The 20,343-nt window shown below is 51.0% G+C and overlaps 3 protein-coding genes and 1 pseudogene across 4 annotated transcripts; 2 read left to right on the top strand and 2 right to left on the bottom strand.

Moving 5' to 3' along the window:
• Positions 1-408: 408 nt before the first annotated feature.
• On the bottom strand, positions 409-7,824 carry LOC122424369 (annotated as a pseudogene).
• Positions 7,722-12,039, top strand: NICN1 (nicolin 1). Of its 2 annotated transcripts, none has more exons than XM_043443237.1 (6): positions 7,722-7,954; positions 9,268-9,384; positions 9,650-9,763; positions 10,200-10,271; positions 10,588-10,692; positions 10,767-12,039. In XM_043443237.1, the coding sequence occupies exons 1-6, from the start codon at positions 7,823-7,825 to the stop codon at positions 10,806-10,808; spliced, it is 582 nt and encodes a 193-aa protein (XP_043299172.1). In that variant the 5' UTR covers positions 7,722-7,822; the 3' UTR covers positions 10,809-12,039. The 2 variants fall into 2 exon arrangements, with proteins under 2 accessions (XP_043299172.1, XP_043299171.1); XM_043443236.1 differs by having other exon boundaries at positions 7,727-7,954; positions 9,208-9,384.
• A 137-nt stretch (positions 12,040-12,176) lies between these two features.
• Positions 12,177-16,868, top strand: AMT (aminomethyltransferase). Its single transcript, XM_043443235.1, has 9 exons — positions 12,177-12,635; positions 12,739-12,906; positions 13,436-13,516; positions 13,823-13,954; positions 14,323-14,401; positions 14,684-14,829; positions 14,914-15,094; positions 15,713-15,868; positions 15,972-16,868. Exons 1-9 carry the CDS (start codon positions 12,546-12,548, stop codon positions 16,148-16,150), a joined length of 1,212 nt encoding a protein of 403 aa, XP_043299170.1. The 5' UTR covers positions 12,177-12,545; the 3' UTR covers positions 16,151-16,868.
• Positions 16,869-17,148: 280 nt separating this feature from the next.
• Positions 17,149-20,238, bottom strand: TCTA (T cell leukemia translocation altered). The gene is made up of 3 exons (XM_043443241.1): positions 19,795-20,238; positions 19,396-19,450; positions 17,149-18,415 (listed from the first exon to the last, which is right to left on the bottom strand). Exons 1-3 carry the CDS (start codon positions 20,015-20,017, stop codon positions 18,373-18,375), a joined length of 321 nt encoding a protein of 106 aa, XP_043299176.1. The 5' UTR covers positions 20,018-20,238; the 3' UTR covers positions 17,149-18,372.
• Positions 20,239-20,343: the final 105 nt, after the last annotated feature.

Here is a 20,343-nt window from a genome sequence, read left to right as displayed (position 1 = left end):
GGGGAGGAAGCAACCTTCTGGTTTGAGTTGAAGGCAAACTTCTTTTTTTTTAATATATAATTTTATTTATTTATTTATTTTTGGCTGTGCTGGGCCTTCACTGTTGGCACAGGCTTTTCCCTAGTTGCAGTGTGCAGACCTCTCATTGCAGTAGCTTCTCTTGTTGCAGAGCAGGGGCTCTGGGGCGAGTGGGCTTAGTAGTTATGGTTCCCGGGCTCCAGAGCACGGGCTCAATAGTTTTGGTGCACAGGCTTACTTAGTTCTTGACATGTGGGATCTTCCCGGACCAGGGATTGAAAACTATATCTTCTGCATTGGCAGGTGGATTATTTACCAGTGAGCCACCTGGGAAGCCTGGAGATAAACTTCTTAGTGCACAATCCATGGCCTTGCAATCTTCTACTCCTATCATCTGGCCTGATGCTTCATGTAGGCTTCAACTTTATTCTGGAAGTCCTCCTTGTCCCACAAATGATGTTCTGCAGCTTCAATACTTAGTGGGTCATCGAAACTCAAAAGATTAGTAAACAGTTTAATCCCCAAACAACATCCTTCCGTGTCCTCCTGGGTGTCCAGCCAATGTCCCAAACAATCGAGAACATTGAGTTTTCTCTCAGTAAACTTAGGGGTATTTCACCTGTCTCTGTGATGTTGGGGGTACCAGATCCTGGACAAGCATTTCACTTTGGGAGGCAGCATGTCACATGCATCAGAAACTTCAGTTTCAAACTGAAAGTTGCCACCCTGCTAGTAACCCTTATCCGGAGTGACATCTGAAAGCAATGGAACTTGTTTACACTACGAAAACGCACTTTGCAGGTACAAAGTAAATTAGCTTCAGGTTCTGCCACCTCTTTAACAAGCAGCCTGTCTCACGGACACCCATTGAGTGGAGTCAGAGGCTGTAAGTGGCACCCAGGACTCTGAGACCACGACTCTGCTTCAATTTGCTTGGCAGTGTCAATATTGTTGGTGTTTTTGCAAAGTTGAGCCCAACTCTTTGTGACCCCGTGGAGTGTAGCATGACAGGCTCCTCTGTCCTACACTCTTAAAATAACTGAGGACAACTCAAGAGAGATTTTATGTGAGTTATATCTCTCTTGAGTGGGTGTTTATGTGTTTGAAATTAAAACAGGAAACTTTAAACTTTTTTTTGCTGCACTGCCAGGCACATGGGAATCTTAGCTCCCTGGGCAATTCAGGTCATTCAGTGCTTCCAGCTCTTTGTGACCCCATGAACTGTAGCCCCCCAGGCTCCTCTGTCCATGGACTTTTCCAGGCAAAAATACTGGAGTGGGTTGCCATTTCCTCTTCCATGGGATCTTCCTGACCCAGGGACCAAACCTGTGTCTCCTGCTTTGGCAGGCAGATTCTTTACCACTAGGCCACCTTAGCTCCCTGAGAAGGGATCCAGCTTGTCCCCCCTGCAGGGGAAGGATGGAGTCTCAACCACAAGAGGACTAGGAAAGTCCCTATTTACTTATTTCAAATAAGCAACAATATAGCAGTAGACCTGCCCTACAAGAAATGCTAAAGGGAGTCTTTCAGGTTTAATTGAAAGGACACGATGTAACTTGAAACCATCATTTAAAATAAAGAACACTAGTAAAGGTAACTTCATAGGTAAACATAAAAGCCAAGCTCAAGATACTTTTGGTGTGATTTGTGATTTCTTTTTTCTACATGATTTAAAAGGCAAACGTATAAAATAACTATTATAAATTCTTGCTGCTCTGTTGTGTCCAACCCTTTGCAACTCTATGGACTGTAGCCCTCCAGGCTCCTCCGTCCCTGGGATTTCCCAGGCAAGAATACTGGAGTGGGTTGCCATGCTCTCCTCCAAGGGATCTTTCCAACCCAAGAGTCTAACCCAGGTCTCCCACATTGCAGGTGGATTCTATACTGTCTGAGCCACCAGGGAAACCCCAAGTAAACCACTAAGAAAACAGTTAAAAAATATACCAAAGAAGTTACAAAGAAAGGAAAGAATGGAATCAAAGTGATATAATACAAAAGATCAACAGAAATTTTTTTTTTTTTCAATTTTTTGGTCTCACCACATAGCACGTGGGACCCAGGTTCCCCAACCATGGACTGAACCCAGGCCTCCTTCAGTGGAAGCAAGGTATCTCAGCCACTGGCCTGCCAGGGGCGTCCCTACACTTAATGGAGTAAATAAGGCTTCCCTGAACCGTGTTTCAGGGAATAAGGTTTCCCCACAAGGTGTTTGAGAGTGTCACCCAATTCTGATACTATCTATCTGGAGATAGAATCAAATTCCATGGGTCAAGGGCTCAGTCCCACAAGACTGCCCTCTGCTGCAGACAGAGGTCACAAGTCCAGGTTGTTACCTGTGCTTCTAACCGACTGGCTACATATAGAGTTTACAATAACCCTCTCCAATTTATGATGCCAATCTCAACTCTTATCACCTGTACTTCTGGCTATACATCAGAGCTTCCAAAGACCTGCTTCTCAATTTCCATTAATTTGCTAGAACAATTCATAGAACTCAGTGAAACATCTTAGTTACTAGATTACTGGTTTATCCTAAGAGGATTATTAAAGGATACCCATCAATAGCCAGAAGAAGAGATATAAAGAGCCAGGCATGGGAAGAGGTGCGGAGCCTCCATTCCCTCTCCAGGCACCACTCTCCATATAGTCAGCAACCTGGAAGGTCTCTGAACCCTGTCCTTTTGGGGTTTTTATGGCAGCTTCTTACATGATTGATTAAATCATTGGCCGCTGTTGATTGACTTAACCTCCAGCCATTCTCTCCTCCCTTGAGGTCTGGGGAGTGGGACTAAATGTTCTCCTGCAATCAGCCCCCACCCTTGGGTGGGATCCAAAAGTCACTTTCCCTGAAGGGTTTTCAGGATTTGAGGACCAGAAGCCAAGTATTATCCCATTGCTCTTATCTCTCAGGAAATTCCAAGAGTTTATGTATTGGCCATGCTGCACAGTTTGTGGAATCTTAGTTCTCTGACCAGGGATCGAACCCAAGCCCTTGGCAGTGACAACAGATGCATGCTCAGTTGCTCTGCTGTGTCTGACTCTTTGCAACCCCATGGCCCACCAGGCTCCTCTGTCCATGGGATTCTCCAGGCAAGAATACTGAAGTGGGCTGCCATTTCCTTCTCCAGGGGATCTTCGCAACCCAGGGATCAAACCTACGTCTCCTGCATCTCCTGCGTTGACAGGCAGATTCTTTACCACTGAGCCACCTGGGAAGCCCAAAGAGTGTCAGTCCAGTCTTAACCACTGGACTGCCAGGGAATTCCCCAGATTGAATTTTTTTTTTTTTAATGGTCTATCTATATGTATCTATAAGAGACTCACTTTATTATTTTTTTTCATTGTTACTGATTTATTTATTTTTCTACTTTTTTTTCATTTATTTTTATTAGTTGGAGGCTAATTACTTTACAATATTGTAGAGGTTTTTGCCATACATTGACCTGAATCAGCCATGGATTTACATGTGTTCCCCACCCTGAATGCCCCACCCACCTCCCTCCCCAAGGAGACTCACTTTAGGTATAAGGGCACAAAGAAGTTGAAAGTCAGGGGTGGGAAAAAAAAAAAAAGAAAGCAAGGGGTGGAAAAATATATTCCATTTGAAAAGTAACCAAAAGAGAGCTGGGTGGCTATATGATTGTAAGGCAAATTAGACCTAAGTCAAAACAGGTTACAAGAGACAAAGAAGGAAAATATTGATAAAAGGTACAATAGAGCAAGAAGATGTAACAGTTATGAATGTACATACATCTTACAACAGAGCCCCAAAATATAAATATATGAAGCAAAAATAGAATTGAAAGGAGAAATACATAGTGCTCCAATAACAGTTCAGTATTCCACTATCAATGATGGATAGAACAACCAGACATGATCAATGAGGAAATGGAGGACTTGAGCAATACTGTAAATCAATGAGACCTACCAGAGATGTTCAGAACATTTTATTCAGCAATACCAGAATCTACATTCTTCTCAAGTGGTCACGGAACATTCTCCAGAGTAAGTCATATGTTAGGCCACAAACAAGTCTCAATAAATTTAAAAAGACTGAAATCACACAGAATATTTTTTCCTTTCTGGTCATAATGGAATGAAACTAGATATCAACAAGACAAGGAAAACTGAAAAAAAAAAATCTTATATATGTGGAAATTTAAAAACATACTGAAAAAAGAAGAAAAAAATACTGAAAAAAAACATACTGTGTGATGATTAATTTTATACATCAATTTAAAACCATGGAGTATCTAGATATTTAGCCAAGCATTATTGGGTGTGTGGGTGTGTGTCTGAGGGTGTTTCTGTGACAGATTAACATTGGTTTATTTCTTTTCACTTTTTTTTTTGGTTTTTGAGATTAATATTTGAATAGATTGAGTAAAGCAGATTACCCTCCCTAATAAGGGCAGGCCTCATCCAGTGAATTGAATTTCTGAATAGAACAAGAAGGCTGAGTATAAAAGGAAACCCCTCACATCTGATTGCTTGAAATTGAATATTGTTTTTTTTTTTTCCCCAGCCTTTGGACTATGACCAAAACATCAGCTCTTTTAGGGTCCCCAAGCCTGCCAGCTATTGGACTGGAATTTATACCATCAGCTCTCCTGGTTCTTATGCCTTCAGACTTGAACTAGAACTGCTCATTGGTGGGACTTCCCAAAGCCTGGGATTCGATCCCTAGTCAGAGAACTAGATCCCACATGCTGTGTTAACTAAAAAAATAAATAAAGACTCCACATGCCACAAGAAGATCAAAGGCCCTGCCTGCCACAACTTAGACCTGGCATAAGCAAATAAATAAAAGTAAATTATTTTTTAAAAAAAGAACCACACACTGGCTCTCCTGGGTTTCAGATTTCCCAGCTGCAGATCTTGGGAGTTCTCAGCCTCTGCAGTCACAGGAACCAACAGTTTGTAAGTTCATAAACTTAATCTTTCAGTTGAGCTCTCTCTCTCCATACATATATGGTGTGGAGGCAGCTGTCTACCAGAGAGATATGACGTGAGACTCATCTGTGATGAGGGCCCTCATGGGCCTGTGTCTGCTGTCAGAGCTGAGTCCTGAAGACCACAGCCTGTCTGTGTCCTCCTGATTCTCAGGAGGCCTATAGTCCTCTGGGATGTAGGGAAGCCACTGCTCCAGTATGGGGCAGGGAGTGCTGCTCCCTAAAGGGGAAACCCTCAGGAACCTGGAAGGACCCAGGCAGGAAGTCCTTAGTCTGAGTCAAAACAGAGATAGCAGTGAGCAGTCTGGAAGGCCCAATGAAGGAGGGAGGGTTTTCTGTCACTGGAGGCCTCTAGGTCTGGGCTGGGAAGGCTCAACTCCTCCAGACTGCTCCTTGGACCGGCCTGGAATTGTGGTTTTATGTCTGTTTGATGCCCCACTATAAGAATTCCATGGGCTACACTGGTCCTATTTCTCTTGGAGACCTCATACAGAGAAGGCATGGGTCACCAAAGGTGGAGGGTTTGCCTGGAGGGTTCTGACTTATGAGGAAGGAATGCAAAGAGGCTCTGGTTCCAGCTCTATTCCATACTACTTCCTTGGCTTGGGAAATCATTGAACTGTGTCTGGCCTCAGCTTTGTTATGGCCTCCATAAAGCAGACTTAACTGACCATTTCTGGGGCATTGTTTCCACAGGTATCTGGAAGGATAGTGGTGATGATAAATATGATGGTGAATTTTTTTCTTGTCGAATTATGTTCCTTGGGGCATAACTTATTTTTGTTTGTTTTTAAATTTGTTTGTTTTTAATTGAAGGATAATTGCTTTACAATATTGTATTGGTTTCTGTCATACATCAACATGAGTCAGCCATAGGCATACATATGTCCCCACCTTCTTGAACCTCCCTCCCACCCCTTTTTTCTTCTTATTATCTTTATTTTTTATTTCTTTATTGAGGCATACTTTTTTTTTTCAAATCAATATTTATTTACTGTGGCCCTGCTGTGTGGTCTGCAGGATTCTAGTTTCCTGACAAGGGATTGAACCCACGCCCTAAGCACTGGAAGCCAGGGAAGTCCCAAATGCAGTATAATTTATATATAATAAAACACACATATATTGAGACTTCCCGGGGAGTCCAGTGGTTAAGGTTCCAAGGTTCCATGCTTCCAATGCAGGGGTACCAGGTTTGATCCCTGATCAGGGAACTAAGGTCCCACATGCCCCGTGGGGCAGCCAAAAAATTTAAAAAAAAAAAATTTTTAATGCACATAAGGATTGTTTAATGAATTTTGACAAAAGTCTAAAGAAATACAACCACAGCCAATCAAGTCATAGAACCTTCTCATCATCCCCAAATATTCACCTGTACTTCTTCATAGTCAATCTCCTCCCTTCACCCTTAGCCCCAGGGAAAACTGTTCTGATTTATATTATTCTAGATTAATTTTCACTTTTCTAGAATTTCACATAAATGGGACCATCCCATATGAACTCACTTGAGTCTGACTTCTTTTGCTGAATATAGTACATTTGAAATCTGGTGGTGGTACTGTGTGTATCAGTTGTTCATTCATTTGTTTTTTATTGTGATAAAACATACATGACATAAAATTTACCATTTATTCATTTAGCTGTATACATACTTCTTTGGCCTTATGTACATTCACGGTGCTGTGTACTTCTCACCACTATTTCCAGATTTTTTTTTCATTCATCTTGAACTAAACCTCTGTACTTGTTAAGCAACAACTCTATATTTCTCCCTCCCCAGCCCCTACAACCTCTATTCAACTTTCCGTCTCTATGAGTTTGCCTCTTCTAGGTACCTCACATCAGCGGAATTATACAATATCTGTTCTTCTATATCTCGCTTATTTACTTAGTGTAATATTTTCAATGTTTATCCATGTTGAAGCCTGTGCCAGAATTTCATTTCAAGGCTGAATAATTCCATTTTGTGTAATTACACTGTTTACCCATTCATCTGTTGATAGACAAGTGGATATGTTCATTTCTTTTTATTGTTGAGTAGTATTTCATTGTATGGCTATACAACAATTAGCTAATCTGTTCATTTGCTCATCTGTTGGACATCTGGATTATTTCCAAACTTTGGCTATTATGAATAAAGCCCTTGAATGGACGCATAATTCATTTCTCTTGGGTAAATACTTAAGAGTGCAACGGCTGAGTCATATTTTAGGTATAAATTTAGTCCATAAAGAATGGCCAAACTGCTTCAAAGTGGCAGGAAATGATCAGTGGATAAGGGTTCCACATTCTCCTCCGTTTTTAATTGTAGCCTGTCTAGTGGGTGCAGGGAAGTTCTAATTTGTATTTCCCTGATGAAAACTCATGTTAGGCATCTTTTCATGGGCATATTGGCTATTTATCTCCTTTTGTGAATTATCTCTTCAAATCCTTTGCCATTTAAAAAAAGGGGGGGTGGCTTAATATCTACTTCTGCAATCAATGTCTTCCAGACATTACGCTCACCCATGCTTGCAACTTTACGCGCTAAGTCCGCCCTACACAGCGGCAGAAACTTGAGTAAGACTTGGGGTGCCTAGAGAGCTCAGCACAGATTGTAACCCGACGGCTAGGCCGTTCCTGGGCGTGGTCTGAGACGGACCTCTACGGCTCGCTCGCTCAGTGATTGGCTGAAGGAGCACTTCCGCAAGCACTTCCGAATTCCGGCCCACCCCGAGCATCGGTGACTGGCCGGGCTGGCCGAGCGCGAGTCCTCTCGGGAGTTGTAGTTCCTGAGGCCCCGCTGAGGACTCCGGGAAGAACCATTGGGCAGAGGCCAGCAGCGGCGGTTGTGAGTGGTCGCGGCCGCTGCCACCATGTCCCGCGTGTCGGTCCCCTGCCATGTGAAAGGCACCGTGGCCCTGCAGGTGGGCGACGTGCGGACCTCCCAAGGCCGGCCTGGTGTGCTGGTCATCGATGTCACCTTCCCCAGCGTCGCGCCCTTCGAGGTGAGCAAGCCCTGTGGGCGCGACCGGGGCTCCTGGGCGGGGCTTATCTGGGAACTCGGGCGTGTCCCAGGCAACGAATCGTTTGCTGAAAGCCTCTGCGGTACCTCGCCCATAGTAATCAGTTAACCATTTCTTTATTCCTTTGTTAACACATTAATTAGAATGCAGTTTCCTCTTGTGTTCACTTCAACATCTCTCCCCCATGTCCAGAACGGTGTTAACACGGAAGTGCCAGAATAGTAGGCTAGGTGCTCGAAATAACAGTTTTGAACCAAACAGAGGTGTGACGTGATTTTGTCCTTGGCCACTGGCTAGGTATCATTTGACAGTGAATTACCCTCATACCTGCTGCCTGCCCATTCCAACAGACCCTGCTGTTCAACTCAAACCTCGTCAGGATCTTCCCAATGGCTGCAGTTTCCAGACTCGTTACCATGAGTAACTGGACACCGCAGGACCTCAGCACAGGACAAAGTCCACTTTCTAATGGCCTGATGTTCACAGCCACTTTGTGTCTTTGCCCTCCTTGCCTCTCGGCCCCACCCACTTTGTCCTGTAGTGTACGGTTCTTACTCTAGCTGTTCCTTTCTGTAGGCAGGAGACTTCATTAAAGTGCCCAACCCTGGAAATCCTGATTCAGTAGGTCTGGGGTGGAGCCTGTACACCTATACTTTAAAAAATTTTTCCTTCAGTATTTTTTTTTTTTTTTTTGGCTGCGTCATGTGGCATGTGAAATCCTAGTTCCCTAACCAGGGATTGAATCCCAGCCCTAGCAGTGAGAATACCAAGTTCTAACCACTGGACCACCAGGGAATCCCCTCCTTGATTAATTCTGATGAATATCCAGTGATGAGAACTACTGTAACTAGGCTGAACCACTCTCTGTCACAGGCCTGTGCCACGTTCGCTTCTTGGTGCTCCTTTGTATATGCTACTTGTATGTTTTCTACCCTTTGACCATCCACTTGAGGAACTCATCTCTACATTTTCTGACTCCTCTAGAGTTAGGTAGGGCTCTGACCTCTGGCAGCATCATGGACATGCGGCGAGAACTGAGATCATGGTTTGTTTGCACGATGTGCTTATTTAGACTGTGAGTTCTTCTAGGAAAGCAAAGCCCCCATGGGTGCTTATTGAAATTGTTAGATTGGTAGAAGAATCCATTCCTCAGTGGAGGAAGAGGTGGTGCTTTTGAAACCCCTCCAGCCCTGGACCTTGGTCTGATTTGTTTTGGTGGGTTGTGTGTGCCCTAGTTGCAGGAGATCATGTTTAAGAATTACTACACAGCCTTTTTGACCATCCGTGTTCGCCAGCACACCTCAACACACACTCCAGCCAAGTGGGTGACCTGCCTGCGGGACTACTGCCTGATGCCTGACCCGCACAGTGAGGAGGGAGCCCAGGAGTACGTATCGCTGTTCAAGCACCAGGTCAGCTGGGACTCGGCATGGTTAGGGCAGCCCAGATGAAGGCTCCCAAGTGGCCTGGGGACTGGGCCAGGATACATGCGCGAAGAGGGGTGGGCAAGGCTCATCTGAGTTGTGGTTCTTTGCTAAGTGCCTTGGAGGAACTACTTTTCCTTCTCCAAGGCCTGGGGAGAAGGCCCCTCGGCTCATTGCTAGTTGGCTCCTGGGCAGTGAGCTGGGGCCTCTCTGGGTCCTTGTGTGTGTGTGTGTCTGTGTGTTTATGTGTCAGATGCTGTGTGACATGGCCCAAGTACTGGAACTGCGCCTGATTCTGCGGCAGCCATCACCACTGTGGTTGTCTTTCACGGTGGAGGAGCTTCAGATCTACCAGCAGGGACCAAAGGTGAGTGACCAGCTCAGAGCTGTTGGCTGGCTCTTTCCCCATGGGGCTCCTAGCTATGGCTGGAAGGCCTGGGGGTGTGGGTGGCAGTGGATGGGTAAGGATGGGGAGACTCCGAGGGAAATTAGCCAGGTGGGAATTCTGGAAGCTCATGATGAGAGGTGAGGGCATGTCCTCATATTTCTTGATTTTGGGGGCTACTTGCCTCTTTCACATCTGGAACTTTCATGGACCAGAATCTGCTTCTGACCCTTGTCTTCATGGGGCTTCCTTCTGCACAGCAGAAGAACTTAGGTAGTTTATGTGCCCGTGGGTCCTGAAAAGGATTTTCTCAGTGTCTGGGGCTCAGGGGCCCTTCTCTCTGTCGTCAGGACCTTGGGCTCTGGTTCCAGGGCTCTCCTACTGTGCCCTACTCAGGGCAGTACCTTTTGCTTTGCAGAGCTCTTCCATGACCTTCCCCAAGTGGCTGTCCCACCCAGTGCCTTGTGAACAGCCCACTCCCCTTCTTGAGGTAAGCCCTCGCCCTGGGTGAGAACCATGTGTGAACAGCTCTGGTGTCCAGCACAAGCCCAAGGGGACACCTTTCTGCAAGAATCTGGGGCTGGACCCAGGGCCCTTGGCTCACCCTGTGGGACCTCCCTTCTGGGATCTGAGGCATCTCTGTGTGGGGCTGGGCTGCCTACTGCACATCAGGCCCCATTGTCCTGTTTCACAAGTCATCTGGGAATGTCAGCTGGAGGGCCCCACAGCCCCGCTTGGCCTCTCTGGAGTTCTAAGGGCACTGCTGGGGAGAGACCCATGGCCACTGACCCCTCCTTCTGGAGCAGGGTCTCCCAGACCCCAGCAGGGTATCCTCCGAGGTCCAGCAGATGTGGGCGCTGACAGAGATGATCCGGGCCAGCCACACCTCCACAAGGATCGGCCGCTTTGACGTGAGTGATCGCTTCCCTCTGCGTGGCTCCCGTTGGCCTGAGCGGGTCAGGTCTGATGGGCTTTTGTGTTGCAGGTGGATGGCTGTTACGACCTGAACTTGCTCTCCTACACTTGAGCTGTGGCTCGTCAAGACGTTGGCCGTCCATACACACCTAGGCCCAGTTTGGACCCCCATCAGAGGCTGAAGTGCTGTCCCCATGCATTCCAAGTGTTGCCTGCATGCGCCTTCTGTCAGGACCACGTTCACAGAGTCAAGATTCCTGGGGGCTCACTGTATTGCTTTAGCATGAGCTCCTAGAGGGGATGCACTCTGTCCTCAGCTGACTGCAACCTAAAACTCCTCCTTCTCCCTAAAAACACTCCAGTTCTGTTACTAAGAATCCCTCTGTGCCCTCTGTTTCCCTGCCAAGCTGCACATTCCTGTCTTCTGCCTGTTCTCGCACCCCAGAGTGCAGCGGGCTAGGGTCACCTCCCAGAACCTTGGAAGTTGGCTATATTAATAGCTTGGAAGCTTGCGGGAGAAACAAGAATCCCGTTTCTTCCTTCTGCACCTCCTAATGGTCTCTCTCCCTTTGTGTTATGCCCACAAAAAGAAAAAATTCCTGTCTAAACCCTTCTGCTGCTTGCCTCAGGAGCCACACAGGGCTGGGAAGTGGGGCAGCCCGAGTCCCTTGGTCCCTGAGCTGGCTCCTGGACGTGTGTTCAAATGGGTTTGTCCACCTATTGGGTCTGGGCGGGTGCCTCCGGCAAGGGTGGGGCCTGAGAAGGAGTCCTGGGGCTTGTCTGCCATCTGAGCCCAAAGCACATCCTTGCCCCGCCTCAATTCACCCCCTTCTACAAACCATGCTCAGTGTGATGAGGGATCAACCTTGGTGGGGAGGTGGGTCTGGGTGAGGGTTCTCAGTGGTGTTTTTTGAGAAGCTGAGGTTTCCTATAACCCCCAGGCCAGCAGCTGAATAAGACAGGCTGTTTTCTTATGAGAAAATCCTGCTTCTCTCTGGTTTTTCGTGGCTTTCTTCTGGGGGCTATCAGGGGACAGTTTGGCAATGTGTGTTGGACCTGGGCAACTGGATGTCTGTGTGGCTCAACAGCTTTCTGGGGGAAGGTCAGCCACCTTTTGTGGTCACCTGCTCTCCACCATCAGAGTTCTTGCAGGTGGAATCTGCCTGCAGGGCCATTGACTTAGCTGCATTCAGCTTTTGCTAAGAGGGTAATGATCACAGTCTTGTGCTCAGTGTGTGTGGGTGGGAGGGGGGAGGTCCCTGGGATGGCAGACCTCCTGCAGAGCTGTGTCCCCAGCACAGGGCCTAGTGTGCCTCAAGATCAATAAATACCTGTGGAATGCATCCCCGCGCTGGCTATCTGTGTTCACCCAGGGAGAGAGCAGGAGACCCTCCCAGGGGGCCGGGTTACAGTGGTATTCTGCCTGCCAGGCTGGCTCCACCCTCCTGTGCCCTCTCCACCCCTTCCCCTCCCCCCAGGTGACCTTACAGGCCTGCTGTCCCAAACTGGTGATTCAGGCCTTTCAGCCCTTTGCAGAACTTCGGCCCTTTGGAGGCAGGGCAGTCAGCCCGGGGAGGTCTAGCCCCCAGCTCTATTTCTGAGTGGCTTCACTGGCTCCCTATCTGCCCTGATCAGATGGAAGAAGTGCCTGGGGCTATTTCCCTGCAAGAGGAGTCAAGGCACTGTGTGCGCTAAAGCCCCGCCTGCCCTTGGGGCTGCCCACTCTCTCCTGTGATTCCCCCAGGGCGGGGGGAGAGAGACCTATTTAAGCAGGGCCCGGACTACATCTCCCAGCGTGCCTGGCAGAGTGGTGGCCTCTGTGCGTCGGCTGTACCAGTTGTGGGCAACCATGCAGCGGGCTGGGAGCGTGGTGTCCCGTCTGGGCTTGCGGCTGCAAGCTCTCCCCTCGGCCCCATGCCGTTCGCTCAGTTGTGCGCAGGTGGGTCGGAGACTGCTGGGTTGTGTTGCCCATCATGGAGGGTGGGGGAGGGGAGAGGGCTGGGGTCTGGGGCCTTGGTGGCACTGAGCCTGGCCGCCTGCAGGACGTGCTCCACAGGACACCGCTCTATGACTTCCACCTGGCCCACGGCGGGAAGATGGTGGCATTCGCGGGCTGGAGCCTGCCCGTCCAGTACCGGGATAGCCATGTGAATTCACACCTGCATACACGGCAACACTGCTCGCTCTTTGATGTGTCCCACATGCTGCAGGTGAGCTGGGGGAGGGCGCCGACTGCCAAGCCTAGGGTCTTTGCCGTCCATAGCAGTGCAACCCTTGGCTTTCTTTGCTGGGAGCTGGATGCCCAGGGCAGCCCTCTTAGAAGAGTTGGAGGTCTCAAGGGTGTAATAATGGACTACGGCCAGACCAACTTAGAGGGTCTCCCGCTCATCTGTCCATCTCATCTCTCCAGCCTGCTCCCACTCAGGGGTACCTCAATGTCCCAGGGGTTTCTGGGGCTACCACTCATTGTCATCCACCGTTCTGGGTGTTGGTTTGGAAGAGGGGGTATTTTAGGAGGGTGCCAGGCCGTTTCAAGTTCCCTAACCTCTCAGTGCATCTCTTGAATTGGCGGATGTAGGGGAGTTAAAGGGGGGCTTCTGCCTCTTGCAGAACAAAGACTAGTCAGGCACTTTGGCTGAGTTGGACTGGGCTGTGGGGGGAGGGAAGGTGCTTCCTTGTCCATTGCCTTCCAGACTGTAGCTCCTGCAGTGACCTGACGCTTTTTGATCTCTTTCCCAGACCAAGATATTTGGCTGTGACCGGGTAAAGCTGATGGAGAGTCTAGTGGTTGGAGACATTGCAGAGCTGAAGCCAAACCAGGTGGGGCCCCTCTTTTATTTCTGCTCAGTGAGCATCCTTAGGAGCCAGCAAACCCATCTGAGTCCTGGCTTCGGGCCTGGGGGCACAGAGCTGGAGCAGACATAGTTTCTCAGGACCTGTATTCTTGGGGGATGGAGTCCCTATGGGGCCTGGCTGACCCAGCTTGCTCCTTGTACCGCCATCCCTCAGCCTTGCACATGAGGGTTTATGAGTCTGTGGTGGTGGGGTGGGGCCAGGGGTGGTCTGCCTCACACTTGACCTTGGCTTCTTGGAGCTGGAGGCAATGATGCTCCACTTTGGTGTTAGGGAACACTGTCGCTGTTTACCAACGAGGCTGGAGGCATCTTAGATGACTTGATTGTGACCAATGCCTCCGAGGGACACCTGTATGTGGTGTCCAATGCTGGCTGCAGGGAGAAGGACCTGACCCTCATGCAGGTACAGTCCCTCTATGTTGTGTTCTAGGTACCCTGTCCTCCTTATTCACAGAGTTGCATCCTTGTCCAGGACAGACCTGGAATGGATAAGGGGTTCAGACAGTGACTGTATGAAAGAAAGCAGGCCAGAGTGGGCCCTCCAGTGTTGAAGGAGTTGGGGGGCAAGTAGGGAGGTGAAGCTGATCCTGGCCCCTAAGTGAGCATCCTCTGGTGAAGGTGGAGGGCTGGGACCTGGTGTTAGAGCTTGCGAACCTGGGCTAGAGTCACCCCTACCATTTAGTAGTTATATGACCTTGGAAGATGAGAGCCCACTGTGCTGAGCTCAGGGAAAGGGATCCCGGAGCTAATGGGATATTTCTTTCTTTTCAGGACAAGGTTAGGGAGCTTCAGAACAAGGGCAGTGATGTGGCCCTGGAGGTGATGGATAATGCTCTGCTAGCCCTGCAAGGTAAGTGGGCCAGGCTGGACTTGCAGCTGACCTTCGCCTTCCAGGTCTCCTCTACTGCTTGGCACGAAGGCCGTGCCGAGGGCAGGTGAGGGTGTTGCAACCTAATTCTATGTTTGGTTTCATGCCCTCCTTATACCTGCCACTAGGCTCTGTGGGCAGGAGCATCTCCTTCCATCTACAGGGTGGGGCTTGCTCAGGGCTTGTTCTTGTCCCTGAGGGCTGTGATCCAGCTCCCTGGGGCACTAAGACCTGGACACTTGGTTACTGGCTCCCTGGACCCAGGTCCCACTGCGGCCCAGGTGCTACAGGCTGGCGTGGCTGACGATCTGCGGAAACTGCCCTTCATGACCAGCGCTGTGATGGAGGTGTTTGGAGTGTCTGGCTGCCGCGTGACCCGCTGCGGCTACACAGGAGAGGACGGTGTGGAGGTTTGTCGAGAAGCGGGCATCGGGCGGTGCCGGGCACAGGACTCGGGCTGGCTGCCCACCTGCTCTGTCTGGTGTCCCTGGCAGATCTCGGTGCCGGCAGCAGAGGCCGTCCACCTGGCAGCAGCTCTGTTGAAAAACCCCGAGGTAAAGCTGGCAGGACTGGCAGCCCGGGACAGCCTGCGCCTGGAGGCGGGCCTCTGCTTGTATGGGAACGACATTGATGAGCACACCACACCGGTGGAAGGCAGCCTGAGCTGGACGCTCGGTGAGCTGGGCTAGCACTCAGGGAGGGGATCCTGAAGGCTGGAGGGACCCTCAGTGAGACCAGCCAGCCCAGGACTGCTTCCAAGGCTGTGTAGCCTGGAGCAAGGGACATAGCCTCCCTGAGCCTTCATTCGATGAAGGTACCACAGTGGCTTTGTCCAGTAGATGCCGAGGACTCTCAACAGAGGTGAGGTGGGCAGCACAGCCTTCAAGACCAGGGGGCAGGAGGTGGGTGACTAACTGCACTTCAGGGGAAGGAATCAGGTCCACGGGGAGCCTGAACAAAGGGGCCTTGATGCTGGATGGATGTTGTACATGCGGGCATGCTCCGTTGTGTCTCTTTTGAGACCCTAAGGACTGTAGCCTGCCAGGCTCCTCTGTCCATGGAATTTTCCAGGCAAGAATACTGGAGTGGGTTGCCATTTCCTACTTCAGGGCATCTTCCCGACCCTGGGATCAAACCCGCGTCTCCTGTGTCTCCTGCACTGGCAAATAGATTCTTTACCACTGTGCCACCTGGGAAGCCCTGAGGGATGTTACTTGGGGTCCTTGTTGCTGGGACCTTCTGTGGTCAGAGGTCTGATGGACAGTCGCTTAAATCTGTTGTGTTACGCTCCAGGGAAGCGCCGCCGAGCTACTATGGACTTCCCAGGAGCCTCAGTCATTGTTCCCCAGCTGAAGAGCAAGGCACAGCGGAGGCGTGTGGGGTTAACGTGTGACGGGGCTCCTGTGCGGGCACAGAGTCCCATCCTGAGTCCAGAGGGTACCGTGATTGGTAGGTGGACCAGGGAGGCTGGAGAGCCTTGTCCCTCCCGGGGGAGGGTGGGGGCCCTGGGCAAGCAGGGGGTGGTGTTGACACATGGCCTCCGCCTGGACAGGTGCTGTGACCAGTGGCTGCCCCTCACCCTGCCTGAAGAAGAATGTGGCGATGGGTTATGTGCCCTATGAGTACAGTCGGCCAGGCACCCCGCTGCTGGTAGAGGTGCGGCGAAAGCAGCAGCCGGCCGTGGTCAGCAAGATGCCCTTTGTGCCCACAAACTACTACATCCTTAAGTGAGGACTGGGGGACGGGACCCTTCCTTCCAGGAGCCTCACACTGGAGGGCATTCTACCAGGGGTTAGTCAGGAAGCTAAGGCAGAAACAGACCCGAGGTGTGTGGCTAGGTGGATGCTGGTTCTTGTCTGGGTGAGCGGGGACACACCACCCATTGTTGCCTCATCCCGTTGCCAATATATCTTCAAGAGCGCATTTCTGAGCGATGGACCAGCCTATATGCCATTGACCCCTCTCTTGCCTGCTGGAGAAGATCGATTCTGGTATCTCGTCCTTCGAAAAGGCTCACTTCAAGGGGGGAGAAAGCCTGCCCAACCTACCTCACCACGGTTTCTCACACTGAAGTGCCGGCTACCTCCTCTAGTTCACTGGCCATGAAGGCAAGCCGTTGCCTCTCCCCAGGCAGAGATGTGATTCCTGACTCATAGAGGGTTGGCCCAGTAGAGCTGCGGGGCCCATGTGTAAACTCGGGGATGGCTGAGGCGGGCATAGATCCATTCTTTCACATTCTCCAGTTGGCACAGTCTGCTGCCCAGTAGCCAGCCACACCAGGCCAGGCTCACCAGCTGTTCTGAGCCCCAGGGCTGCTGTAGACAGGCTGGGCCTCATCCCCAGCTTGCCTTATCCTGGGCTGACCTTCACCCCTGGGACTTATTATTGGACTCCACAGACTACTAAAAAAAAAAAATTAAATGAGCTTCCTTCCTTGTTGTTCGCTAGAGTCTCTAGCTTCATTGTTCTCTGGCCACAGGCTTCCTGGGGTGTCAGTCTAATGCCGGCCTTCCTGGCTGAAGCTTGGAGTGGGTTCCCCTTGAGGCGGGCAGCTCTGTAAGAACTAAAGGGATTCCCCTATTGGGCACCATCACTGCTGGCAGGAAGCTGCCATCCCCTCTCCACCTCTGCAAGTCTGGGTGCTCAGGGGCAGCAGCTCCCCGGGTGTTCCCTCCCCAGTTTCCGCCATGCATGCGCACTCCGTGCTGCCTGAATAACCACACAGTTGATGCACTTCCAGGTTTAATAAGCCACATCCTCAGTTGAGCCTGGGGTGAAACGTGAGACCGACTGTGAGTGTGGTGGTGGTTGTCAGTGGGCGGGCCATCGTCCCACCACCAGTCCTCAGGCACAAGCGCAGCACAGCCCTACTCCACTGCACACTGCAAAGATGGCCTAGGCTGCCAGATGGCAACGTGACATTTACCAGAGAGGAAGCAGGCAGTGGGACACTGAGGTAGCTGCTGGCCCAGCAGAAGCAGGCAGAAGTACGACCGGCGGGGAAGGAGGCAGGCCTGGGCCCACACTGCTCACCTGGAGCTCCTGTGGCCCACTGTGGAAGTGGCAGGGCTGCCTAGCGTACAGGCAAGACGAAGCTCTTCTGGTTCTGGGTAAACATGGGAACTGGGGAGGCTGCAGGGCACAATGGGGCTGCTCTGCACTAGCTGCTTAGTCTGTCCCTCTGACTGGTGGGGCACAGATCCACAACCCCACGGGCACTTAGGCAGTGGAGGTGGGAGGTCACCCCTGAGACTCACCCTCTTTTAGGTACCCAGCTTCCTTCCGGGAGGGATTAAGAGGAGTATGAGTATGATGCTTGGGAAAAGAACTTACACAGCCCGACTCCCACCTGGAGAGGTCAGAGGAGGGTGTTTGGTGCCTCTACGTCTGGAGAGTGCCAGCTGCCCCGTCTTAGACTAGAATGGCCAGCTAAGTAGCCACAGAATATAAGGCCATGTCCAGACTAGGATTCCCTGGCTCCCTTCCAGCAATGCAAAACCAAAGAAATACAGCAAACTCAAGGTTCAGGGGAAAACAGACCTGCCTGAAAGATCTCAGAGGTGGTCAACCTCAGGTTTCCTCTCAGGGACAAATCTCTACAGGATCACATCCCGGGGGGATGGGAGGAGGAACAGGAAGAAGCCAAGACAGAAAATGGACTGTTGGCCTCCCCAACCGCAGAGCCTTCTGAGCTGACCCCTGAAAGGAGGAGGAGGTCTTCTCTCCTTAAGGCACCCAGATCAGGGTAGAAGCAAATTCTTTACTGGCCCAATGCCTGGGGCTGCTGAAGGCAAGGCCAAGGGCAGTGGAGGCCCAGCCCTGTGAACACAGGTACACCCTGCCCCCAACCCCATCCCTTCTGCCATCGTCCCTGGGGTCTGGGCAGCAACAGGACTCAGTATGGGAGCCAGCAGACCCGGTGATATCCCTGGAGACCCCTCTGCTGGCTTCCCTTATTCTCTGTGGGTTTTGAGAGGTTCATTTGCTGCTGTTTCCCTGAAAGTGACAGAAGAGAAGAGGAGTTATTCCATGGACAATACAAGTCTACTTACGGGGGCTGAGCTGGGCTCAGTAAGGCCACACTATAACCTAGACCTCTCTGCTGAGCTTTCACAACCCTCTGCGGTGGGAAAGGGTCCACCACCTTTCACCTGCAGGCTTATTCTTCCTCCTGCTTCTCCACTTAGCGCATGGTGCGCCCATCCTTCACCAGTTGCCAGGGACAGAAACCTGTGCGGTGGCAGGCCTCCTAATTGGCCTTGTGCCCTCTCTATTGGATAGGGTGTTCCAGGTCCCTCCATGCCTTCATGTTTGACCTCAGACGTCACAGCCTTGTCTATCCTTCCAATATGTCACCGTTGTTCTTCCCTCCGGGCGTTGTTCTGTCCTTTCTCTTTGGTACACCACCTCGCCTTTGCCCTCCATTTAAAAGGTGTCTGACTTGGACGACAGCTGCTCTGACAGCCTCACCTCTGCACTGTGGCCCGCCCTCCCTTTAAATCTCTAACTCCCCCTCTGAGCAGGGCCTGGGTTGTTGTTCTTCTCTGGACCCAGTGAGGACCCTGCTATGTGGTAGGAGCTCAGAGATCACATGAATGAATGCTCTGATTAGTGACTTCATGTTTTACATATGAGGAGCTGATCCTGAAGAGGCCAGTCAGGGCACTAAGGACAGAGGGTCCTGCCTTTCCAACTGAGGGACTTACGGTGGAGTGGAATCCTCCGGACTTGCCACTTCATCTCTGAAATTGTGACAATAACGCCATCTGCCCCACAGGTTACTGAACAGGTTATGGATGGGCTATTCAGACATCAGTGTCACAAAGCCTGAGGTCTGTTGCAGGACCTGGAATGTGCTGCGAACGCCACTAAGCTGGTGGACTCCTACCCTGAGAACTCCCTTCCCCTGTCCTCAGCTCAGGAGTGGCTTCTGCCCACTAAGTGCCTGAGGTAGAAATCAGAATAGATTTACTCACCAGGAAGGGAAATGCGTGGAGCCATCAGGTGTGGACCCGTTCTGGCCGCCCAGACCTGGGGGCAGGAACACATCCAGAAATGCAACAGGCTGGGGGTGGGTATCTGAGCAGGCATCAGCCCAGGTGAGTGGTATTGTTTGATGGACAGAGTAGTGGAAGCCCTAAGGGACTAGTGATATTGTCTGATGGGGGGTCCAAAGGAATTTATACGTGATGGGTGGACTGGTGGGGTTTCCGGTGTGAAATGATATGTTGACATGGGTCAGGGGTACAGCGTTAAGTTGTGATAAGGTTCTCAAGGGATCAGTGGTAGTCTGGGGGGATTCGGGGGAGCCCAAAGGTACAGTCTATGGCGGAGGGGGTGTGGCCGGCCCACGGGAAGTTGGTGGGGAGTCTCACCTGGGCGGTGATACAGCCCGGTCACCGTACTCCCGTAGAACCCCCACGCCAGCTGGATGCTCAGGAGACTTAACACCAACCAAAGCAGCAGCAGCTTGAAGAGAGTCACGCGCATGTCTTGCGCCTCCCACTCCTGAAGGAACTCGCTGCCGAGGGCGCCCAGCGCGCCCAGCACCGTGGCCGGCAGAGCCTGCAAGGACTGCCCAGACCAAGGCTCCGCCATGACTGGCCGGCGCCTCACCCGGGGGACTGTCACCGTTGTCCCCACTGCGCAAGCGTCTGGTCTTCCGGGCCCAGGTCCGCTAGTGCGCACGCGTAAACCTAGGCAAGGCGCGTCTACCTCGCTTGCGCGAAGAGTTGGCAGTTTGGGGCGGAGTATCAAAACTGCGCACGCGCACCTAGCCCCACCCTGCTAACTTAAAGGATGAGTGACTCGAGGAGTATAAAATAGCAACCAGGTCTTTTATAGCCCCGGAGTTCCCGTGATGCCCCACGCGGCTGCAATGATTGGTTAAGCTCCTTGCCTTTAGGGTGTGGACGCGCTCCTGA

The sequence above is a fragment of the Cervus canadensis genome, chromosome 22 (assembly GCF_019320065.1).
Source record: "Cervus canadensis isolate Bull #8, Minnesota chromosome 22, ASM1932006v1, whole genome shotgun sequence".
In the NCBI taxonomy this organism is placed as follows: Eukaryota; Metazoa; Chordata; class Mammalia; order Artiodactyla; family Cervidae; genus Cervus; species Cervus canadensis.
Note: the sequence above shows the minus strand (reverse complement) of the source record. Positions and strands in the feature narration are given on the sequence as shown.